This window comes from Anopheles stephensi, assembly GCF_013141755.1.
Source record: "Anopheles stephensi strain Indian chromosome Y unlocalized genomic scaffold, UCI_ANSTEP_V1.0 chrY18, whole genome shotgun sequence".
Taxonomy (NCBI): Eukaryota; Metazoa; Arthropoda; class Insecta; order Diptera; family Culicidae; genus Anopheles; species Anopheles stephensi.
Window position 1 is genome coordinate 22801 of NW_023404989.1, and position 10762 is coordinate 33562.

The 10762-nt window shown below is 37.6% G+C and overlaps 1 protein-coding gene across 1 annotated transcript; it reads right to left on the minus strand.

Annotated features, from left to right (window-relative positions):
- Positions 1-9575: 9575 nt before the first annotated feature.
- LOC118515154 lies at positions 9576-10657 on the minus strand. Its single transcript, XM_036061859.1, has 3 exons — positions 10508-10657; positions 9764-9984; positions 9576-9602 (listed from the first exon to the last, which is right to left on the minus strand). The coding sequence occupies exons 1-3, from the start codon at positions 10635-10637 to the stop codon at positions 9576-9578; spliced, it is 378 nt and encodes a 125-aa protein (XP_035917752.1). The 5' UTR covers positions 10638-10657.
- Between the last annotated feature and the right edge of the window lie 105 nt (positions 10658-10762).

Below are 10762 nucleotides of genomic sequence, written 5' to 3' on the forward strand. Positions count from 1 at the left end.
TTGTTTTTCAATTGTTCTGAAATATCGTTCGAATGACTGTTGCACATTGTCAACCGTTGTGTTATTCACGTTGTTGTTTACGTTTTCGAATGTTTGTGCAAGATTGGCATCTGCTATATGATTAATGTTGTTTATGTTTCTGGCGTTTGTTTGGATATTATTGACTCTAGGTCGTTTTGGTGGTCTCACATTGTTTGAATTTGGACGATTTCCGTAATTTACTTGGCGAGTTCTGATAGATTGATCAACGTCCATCGGTTCTGGTGGAGGTTGACGTTGAAATTGATTAGATTGCATTTTTTGAAAGGGCTGTTGGTGCCTTGGAATGAAATTGTTAAAATTTCGATTTCCATACATTGGAGGTTTTGGGTAATGAGGCCTAGGTGGTGGCTGGGCATGTGTGTACCTTATTGGTGTTGGTGGCGGTAAGGGAATCATATTCCTTGGTGCCGTTGGTGGAGTGTATGTTCTCGGTTTTGTTAACATTTTTCTGCATTCAATATTTTGGAAAGAGATACAATAGCTGTATGCTCCTGCAAGCGATGTTGGCTCATAATTCCTTATGAACTTGTAAACGTCTCCATCGAGTCCTCTCATGAAAGCATCAATTGCTTTTTTGTTGTACATTTCAATTAAAGCTCTGGAAGCTTCGGGGTGTGTAAACCTTTCATCGGTATTTATTTGATTTGCGATGAGGGACAGTAATCTGTTCACCTCGTCGTAATATACTTCAAGTGAGCGGTTCTTCTGTTGCACGCTCATGAGTTGGAAGTCCAATGTTTCCAAGTCACGTTTTTCGCCGTAATAGGTGATCAATGTTTTTTTGATCAGGTTCCAATTTATGCCTACGTTTGAAGCGACGAGTGAGTCATTCGCTTCACCGCGTATTTTTCTACGAATGAATTTGCAGATCATGTGGTATTTATTTTGACGTTCGATGGTATCTGTACCTTTAGTTTGATAGAGTTTCATTAAACTGTCTACATCATTTAACCAGCTATTCAGTTCGCTGGGATCCCCAGTGAATGTTGGTAGATCTTTTACCAAATCGGGAATTTTTTCAAAAGTTTCAGGATTTACACTTGTTCCATCTGGCTTTGTGAAATAAAGCGGTGGATCAGAATAATCGATAAAAGTGGGGGCAATATTGCACGCTTCGAGTGCGGCAATGCGGTTGATAATTTGATCAAGTTCGGGTCTCGACATTTTCAATGTTAGAGATTGTAATGAATTAATTAGATCCTCCAGGATTTTTTCGTTAGTTTAAACACGTTTTTAACTTCACTTGATTGAGTTAGTAATATGTAATATTAATTTGCAATCGTTTTTAATACTCGTTTTTGATTTTTTTTCACTGTTTGAAATTTTCACTTACGATTTTTTATAATTCACTGTACTTACGGTACCATACGCATCCTGTTTCGGGCGTTGGATGTACGTCTTATGTTGTCTTTATCAGCTCCTCTAGCGGGCCTTATGTTGTTTTTCGCTCCTCTAACGGGCCTTATGTTGTTTTTCGCTCCTCTAACGGGCGATGTGTTGTTTTTTGCTGGGAAACCGGCTATGATATTCTTCCTTCTCAGTGTGATGGATGGTTCCTTTTTGTCCTGCGTGAGCTGCTAACTGCACAGGTGACTCGGGATCCTTTTCACACGGCTGCACTCGGCGATCAGGAAGTCTTTTTTAGTTTAGGATTTGGTGGTAACTTTCACTCTAACGTGGTTACTTTTCACTTGCACCTTAACTTTATTTTTCACATAGCGCGGTCCCTATTCGGGCGCCAGTTAACGCACGGTGTCCGGGAGAAGTGTTTTTAAAAAAAACTTAACTTTATTTCCATCGACCGGCGGAGTTAATAACCGTTCGGATTAGCGTCTGGGTATCAACTGAACTGTTTGGATGGATGCTGGTGCGCTGGACCGTGTTGAATTATGCTGCGTGCTGAATAATGCTGCGTTGCAAATTATGTTGTGCGCGCTGCTTTGTGGTTTGTTTGTTTATCGGTCATGCGTGGTTTGTTTGTTTATCGGTGGCGCGTTCTGCTGCGTGGCGTTTCTCGTGTTGCGCTGTCGTCTTAACTCCTTACTGCGCTGTCGTCTTAACTAAAGTTATTTGTAGTTATTGGATCCTCATCAATACAAAATATATCGTTTTAATGTAATATTACTTGCTTTAGCATCCCTCGTTCTGATTTTGGTGTATTTGACATGAATTATGGACATGAATTTTTCCTAATAATTTTTTTTTGTCTATTACAATACCGACAGTAGTTTGGTACTTGCTATATATGTCGATGATATACTGATATTTTGGTCCGACGTAAAGGTACGTGATAAGCTCAAGGCTAAACTGTCGGAAACTTTCTTAATGAAAGATTTGGGTCGAGCTCGTACATGTGTAGGTATGACAATAACCTATGGGAACGATATGATCAGTATCGATCAGACCAAATACGCAACAGAGATAGTCCATCGCTTTGGCATGCAAGATTGTAAGCCAGTGTCTTCACCGTGTGATGTTTCACACAAGTTAGCTGCAGCATCTGGAGATACTAATGATAACGTGCCGTATCGTGAAGCTGTTGGAGCTTTACTTTACCTGGTACAGGGTACCAGACCGGATTTGGCCTTTGCAGTCAGTAATGTTAGCCGCTACAACGATCGCCATGATAGCACACATTGGATTGCGGTGAAGAGAATTTTGAGATATCTCAAAGGGACCGTTGGTTATAAGATCAGTTATCGTCGTGGATCGGGTGAATACATCAGCGGCTACGTCGACGCAGATTGGGCCAGCGAACGAGACGATTGCAGATCGTATTCTGGTTACGTCTTCAAGTTAGCAGAGGGAGCTGTGTCGTGGTCGTGTAAACGGCAGGCATCGGTCGCGGTTTCCAGCACTGAAGCGGAGTACATCGCAATGACTCATGCAACCAAGGAGGCGATTTGGTTGCTTCGCTTTATGAACCAATTCAAAAAGCAGAAGAGGATTGAGTTGTACTGTGACAATCAGAGTGCGATGGTAATGGCTAGTAGAGAAGCGTATAGTTCCCGTGCTAAGCACATTGATGTAAGCTATCATTTCATTCGTGAGCATGTATGTAGCGGTTTATTACATCTTCAATACGTTCCATCAGCAAATAATATTGCAGACGGGTTAACGAAGGATGTGAACGGAATTAAAATGAAGTTTTGTGTAGAAGGATTCAGGATGTACGCTTCCTAGTGGATAAGGGACAGAAATGGTATGATCCGAGTTGGGGTGTTGGATTTCAGACGAATCCATACCATCTCTTTTAGGGTTTTCTGGCAGCACTGCCATTACGTTGCGTTTGACGTTTGGAATGTCATCTTGCGGTATGTGTTAGTTCAGTCGCGCCAAAACTCTCCATAGAAAAAGGTCCAATGAAAGGCAGTTCCGATTGTACGCATAAACCAGCAGAGTGTTTTTCGTCAGAGCTTTTTCCGAAATAACAACAATCTCTATTCTAGTGTTTATATTAGTTAAAAGGGTTCGTGAAACTTTACGGTAATTCAACAGCTCATTGATAGTGTATTTACCTTTGCAATCTTGTTTTTCTGCTTGAAGTTTAAGTTGCGTTAAATTACATGTCCTAAGTTTAGTGGAGCTTTGTTGCAATTTCTTATCAATACAATGCAACCTTTCAATATTATCCAATATTTTCGTCATTTATATGTTTGCCTGTATATATTTTATGAAGCTAGAAAAATAAGCTATACAAAGTATGGATCATAAAATTATTTCTCGCAATTATAATGTCGATGCTTGGACCAGTTTATGAATTCGTGTATTTAATCCTTATTTCTTTCTTTCTTATCTTTTTTTCTTTCGTAATAACCATTGTTTGTTTCTTCCCAATGAATTAGTCTTAAGATGTATATTTTTGATACATTATATATTTCGTTTTCTCTCCCATTAAAATAGACTTTTCGTTTTTGAAAATAGACGTTTTGTATTAAATAGACATTTCGACTCTCTTGGGTCGAATAAATTTCTTTTTATAAATATTCTAAAAATTGTATGCATTACTTATATTCGTTTTCACATTTTTGATGCGTCATATGCTTTTCTGTCGGTATTCGTTTACGTAGTCATCTTGCTGGTACTCGTGTTCGTTATCATCTTGGTGGGACTCCTGTCCGTACGCATCTACGTTGGAGACTCCTGTCTCTTTGGATCCCGCCGGTCCACTTTCGTGCACCGTGGTCTCGCCTTCATCTTGCACAATTCACGATTCACAATTGGGAAATTGGTTAATGATTTTCACCTCACATGCGTTTTTTTTTTAATTTGTTTATTTTTACAGGAATTTTTAACTTATTCACATTTCGATTGTTCAGGTTATTCGCTCGTCACGATGGTCAAAATTTTTCGTCACTTTGAAATCTTATATCGTCTTTGTGCACAATTCAAAAGGCATTTCCTCCTTTCACTTTACCTTATCCCGGGCATTCTCGGTTATGATCGATATCTTTGATTCACATTTTGTGTACAAAACTCACTGTTTTGGTTTTTTCATTGCACTTAATCCGCTTTACTTGATTGCTTAACTGTGATGAATCCATCTTGCAGTTTTTGTCTCTGCTTATTTATGGCACTTTTCATTGCACGTATTAGCACTACACTTTTTATACTGTATTCATTTTGGAAAAGTAAGTACCTTATTATGCACAGCACTTTTCACGTCACGAAGACTGCAGATTAATATCACGGCCGCCATGTAATATGGAGGAAGTACGGTCGCCATGTGATACGCGGGATCGGTCGGTCTTTTAAGACGGGGCTTTGCGCATATGCGATTTGAGTCGCGCCGTACTTACGTGGTTCATTTGGGTTTCGACCAGAGTGACGAACAGAAACTTGCTGAGCGAACCAATTCTTCCCTTTATCGATTGTCCAGGCAATTTTGAAGATTCTAGATGAGAATCTTCCTTACTGGATTGTTGGAGACATCGAGGCCTTACCTTTGGCAGGGGGACACTCGAAGCTCATCGGCGTAGAGTCGGCCAGGCGACTCTAGATATTCAGAAGGAACATCCCTTACTGGCTCGTTGGAGCCTTTGAGGCCTTACCTTGGGTAGGGGGACTCTCAAAGCTCTTGAAAGGAATTGGATGTCAGATTTGAGTTGCGTCAAGTCTCAGCCCAGAACCAACTCTCTCGTTGGCTGGGGAAGACAGTTTTATTTATACCAAAAATTTCTTAGTTTATGGTATGTTCATTCGCCTTAAGTTAGGTTAAAACTTTTTATGTTATTGAGCAATTTCTTGGTTGACGGCAAGAGCATAGCGCTTCGATGTAAACAAAAGAATCAATTTACTTATGGAATTTTCCTTAGGGTGGTTTGGTTGAGTCGTTTCCTTTTCTTTATTCGTTAACCTGCTGATATGAAATAATCATTCAATAATTTGCTTGTTTCGGGGCGATCGAACGCTGCGCTTGCATAAAATGTGTCGCTATGGATGAGTTGGTCGCGGTGCGATCAATTGCTGCGCTTGCATAAAATGTGTCGCTATGGATCAGTTGGTCGCGGTGCGATCGATTGCTGCGTTTCGTACTGCCTTGAGCAACTCGCTAGCCGAGCGCGCTAGTCGGTTTTTAATGTTCTTATTGAAATGGGTGTTTGGTCAAATTAGCTGAATATGCTGTTCTTGGTGGGGTATAGGGTGCTTGAGTTTAAATAATTGTTGCGTAAGGTTCTCGTGTGATTGATCGTTCCTGCGTACGTGTTTATAAAATGTATGTTTTCATGAGGTGTTTTTGAGCATAGCATAGCATAGCAGGGATGCTAAACTTCCCTTCTTTTGTTGAATAATGTTATGATTGAGCATGGTCTGGCGAAAGAATAACATTATTCACCTATGTCGGTTTTAAACGATTTTTGTGTACTACTGATGTTTTGTTAGAAATGTTGTGTTTGATTTTGCAGTTAACATTTCCTACTTCTATTACTGTGAAAGGTCCTATGTAGACTGGACCTAGCTTGCTTCGGTTTTCATTTGTTAAATATACTTGGTCTCCAGGCTTGATAATTATTGAGCTGGTTTTTTTGTTAAGTATAGCTTGTTCCTTTTCTTTAGCTGCAATGAGATTTTTCCTGGCTATTTCGTTTGATTTTTTAAGTTTATATTTCATTTCATAATAGTATTGCTCTATGTTATACAGTGGGTCAACTTTTGTTTTGTAAATATCTTGTGGTAAATTTGCTTGTCTTCCAAAGACTAGTTCATATGGTGTAAATTTTGTTGCTGTGTGAAAGGTTGTATTATATACGAATTCGTGAAATTTCGTCCATTTGTCCCAATCGTTATGGTGCTCATTTGTGTAGCTTCTCAAATATTCATTCAAGCATCTGTGGTTACGTTCTAGTGCTCCTATTGTTTGTGGATGATATGCTGTGACAAAAGTTTGTTTTATCTTTAGAATTTCGGATATTTTATGAAGAATTTTATTGTTTTGTTCCATAAATTGTTTTATTGTTTATTTCATTGTTTTAGAATTCAAGTTTGTTTTATCTTTAGAATTTCAGATATTTTATGAAGAATTTCATTGATCTGATTTCATTTCCATAAAGATTCCAAATGTAAGTATAAAGTTCTCTACTAGAGCTCTGGCTATGGTGTTAGCTTCTTTGTTGGGAATTGGAATTAGTACTACGTATTTTGTCAAGTCACATTGAATAGTCACTGCGTAGCGGTTATTGTCGTTTGATTTCGGTAATGGTCCAACTGTGTCTATAGAAATTATGTCGCATGGTTTAGAAGGCGTTGTCCTCACAACGGTTTCTTCTTTTGTATGTCTAAGCGTCTTATTACTAATGCATGCTTTACAGTTCTTTACGAACTTCCGGATATCTGCTTTCATATTATGCCATTTATATTTTTCATTCAATTTCTTGCATAGCTTATATTGGCCTATATGTCCTCCCGAAGGGGTCATATGATAATCAGAGATTATTCTCAGCCTATCTTTCTGCGAATCTATCCACCTAGGTGGAGTGAAGATGACAATTTTAACATCGGAAATCGCTCTGTTTGCAACTTCTTTGATTGTTTGCATGGAAAAATACTTAAATATTTTATCTTTCGACGATATATCTAGCTTGTCTCATTTATATCTTCTGTCTATTTTGCGTATTTCATTTATTGCAAACTCTAATGTTTGACTATTCTTGGCCTTTTCTTTTATGGGTATCACTGTTTTCCCTAGCGCTTTCTTGTAAGTATGATTGTATACAATGAGTTCAATCTTTTTGTCTACAATGCTTGATTTGATTTTCAAGTGTTTCCTAGTCTCAGATGGCCTATCTGTTTCCCATACTACAGGTTGATCAGTCCTTTTTTGTGTAGTTGGTTGTTGTCTAGGAATATCCTTCTTTCTCATGTATTCACCATTAATATTGGCTTCGTTACCTCTGCTCTTGTTTTAGGTATGCATGCTCTCAATTCATCCGAGTTAGTTACTATACGCGACAATGCGTCTGCAGTAACGTTTGCTTTCTATCTCGAAGTCGAATTCTTCTAAATCTAATCTCATTCTTGTTAGTTTTGAAGTTGGATTTTTCATGCCAAACAGATAAACTAGTGGACGGTGGTCTGTTCTGACTAAGAATTTTCGTCCGTAAACGTATGGTTTAAAATAATTGATTGCCCAATGGATAGCTGTTAGTTCTTTTTCTATTATTGGTTTGTTCCTTTCTCCTGGTGTGAAACTTTTGCTGGCAAATGCTACTGGGTGGTCATTACCATCTGTGATTTGTGATAAAACTGCTCCACATGCTACATCTGATGCATCTGTGGTTATAATGAATTGTTTGGTGATATCAGGGAATTTAAGAACTTGTGGTGATAATAAATTTTGCTATAGAGTGTCAAATGCTTCTTGGCAATCCTTGGACCAATCGAATGTAAGAATGTGGAATCTTTCTTTATTAAATTATTTAATGGTTTGGTAATTTTTGCAAAATCTTTGATAAATTTACGATAAAAGTTACAAAAAGCTACGGATCTTCTGGATTCGTCTGCATTAGTTGGTACAGGAAAGTTCCTAATTGCTTCGTGTTTGGAATCATCTGGGTAAATTCTTTTATCTGTAATTTTATGTCCTAAGTAGGTAACTTCAGTTTTGAAAAGACAACATTTATCTGGGTTAAGCTTAAGATTATATTTTCTTAGCCTATCAAAAACTTTAACTATGTTACTGATATGATGCTGTGCACTGCATCCAGTAACAATGATATCATCTATATATACAAATGCTAGCTCTGGAGTTAATCCAGCTATAGATATTGCCATCATTTGCTGAAAACTGTTTGGACAGATGTTCAGACCGAAGGGCATGCGTCTAAATTGGTAGTGACCTGCTTGCGTTGAAAAGGCTGTAAAGCGTCTAGAATTCTTTTCCAACGGTATTTGGTGGAATCCTGACATTAAGTCAATAGTGTTAAAGTATTTAGGTCTTCCTAGCTGGTCTAATATAGTGTCAATCCGGGGTAATGGAAATTTATCTGGTAGGATTTTTTTGTTCAATTGCCTGAAATCTACCACCAGTCTCCATTTTTTATCACCATCGTTCGATTTCTTTGGTACCAAAAAAAATTGGTTCGGAGGCTGCGTTATTTTGCATGCTATAGTTTGATAATGGTGCATGAGAAGGTTGAAAATCTCTGTTCGTAATGTAAACATTGGAATCATTTGTATTTATGAACTTGACCATTTGATTGTTTTTGTTTATTATAGTGTTTGCATAAAATACACCTGGCTTAATTTCCTGAGCGAAAATAACTGCGTCCTCTTTAATGTTTGGTAGATAAACTCTTCTGACTACTTCACTTCGTGTAGGTGAAGTAATAATTGAATTGGTGAAGTAATAATTGGTGAAGAAATCAGTAAGTCCTAATTCCACCAGCATCTCCATTTTCTAATGGATGCTGTACTTCTTCTCCATTATAATTGAAACGGAGTAGTTCGAAATCATAATCTACTTTGCATCTGTGCTGTTTGAAGAAGTCTCTTCCTAGAATGCCATCTGCATAGATACCAAAATCCTGTGGTACGATATAAAAGTCATGTTTGATTATTGCATTGCCAAAACTTATTTCTGAAGTAATGTGACTTAGTGTATTTATCGATTTATCTGAAATTCCTTGTAGGGTTAGGTTTTTGTTGTTGTTTACTATCTGGTTCTGTTTCAATGTTGAGGCTTTGATAAGAGATATCGATGCTCCAGTATCGATAATGAAAGTACTATATGTATCTTTTGCAAAAGCTGTTTTAGCTTTGATATAGTCGGTTCCTGTTAAATCGATAGTAAGTATTGTCCGTGACTTAATCACGGCTGATTTAGTTCTAAAAAACGGTTTTGGTCTTGGTGTGTTAAAATGTTGTCTCTTCCTCCTTGGTTGATGCTTCTATCTAGCTCATTGTTTTGTCTCCAGAACTGTTCATCTGGTTCATCAGGTTGTGTTACATAGACGTGTCTGGTGTTTTGTCTATTCTGATATTGATTATTGTGGCTGTAGTTCGTGATTGCTGGCCTGTTAGGTGTGTTATTGGTTCTACTTCGATTCCCTTGTCGGTGGTTTCTGTTATTGAGATTGTTAGGTCTGAAATTTGGATTGTAGTTCCTATTGTTCTGATTTCTTATGGGTGGGTTGGGAGGGTACCTGTTGCATGGTCGTTGATAGTTTGAGTAGTTTGTTGGTCTTCTATTCAGATTGTTATTGTTTTGTCTGATTGACACAACATTCGAGCCATTTTTGTCATCATTGTTTTCGTTTTGGACAATTTTGTTGGTGGCTGCTGTAATGGACGAAAATTCGGTCCATTTCAAAAATGTTTTGGCTTCTTTGCTGGGGATTTTTTCTATGAGTGTATCAATTCCAGCCTTTGTTGCCATTTTGTTTGCTAGATCTTGAGGCACTTTGCGCTCCAAATAAACCATTTTCAGATCGTCTGTTAGTAATTCTACTTGGTTGCAAATAGATTTGATATCATGTGTGCTAATTGCTTTGAGTTTTGCAATTATGTTACTCTGGTCTACTTTTTTCTGACACCTTGTGCTGACGTTTTCAATCAAATCGTCGAACGTGGTTGTGTTGCTTGGTAAGCCAGCAATTGCTTTGTCTGTTAGCCTGGTTATTATGAATTGAACCAAAAGTGGTTCATGTTCTGGTCCACTCAATTGCTTAACCAGATTTGCTGAATTCAAGAAGGTTATAAATTTCTCATTAGACCCGTCATAGAATGGTACTAAGGCAGTCGCAGTTTTATGTCGAATGCCATTTTTTTTTCTTCTGTCACTGTGTTATAAAAAAATCTGCTGTGCTATTTGATCCTTCTTTGTCGGTTTCTTTAAGATTTTCTTCTACGTTATTCAGAGTTTCAATCGAATTATTTAATATACCATTCTCTATTCTAGTGTTTATATTAGTTAAAAGGGTTCGTGAAACTTTACGGTACTTCAACAGCTCATTGATAGTGTATTTACCTTTGCAATATTGTTTTTCTGCTTGAAGTTTAAGTTGCGTTAAATTACATGTCCTAAGTTTAGTGGAGCTTTGTTGCAATTTCTTATCAATACAATGCAACCTTTCAATATTATCCAATATTTTCGTCATTTATATGTTTGCCTGTATATATTTTATGAAGCTATAAAAATAAGCTATACAAAGTATGGATCATAAAATTATTTCGCGCAATTATAATGTCGATGCTTGGACCAGTTTATGAATTCGTGTATTTA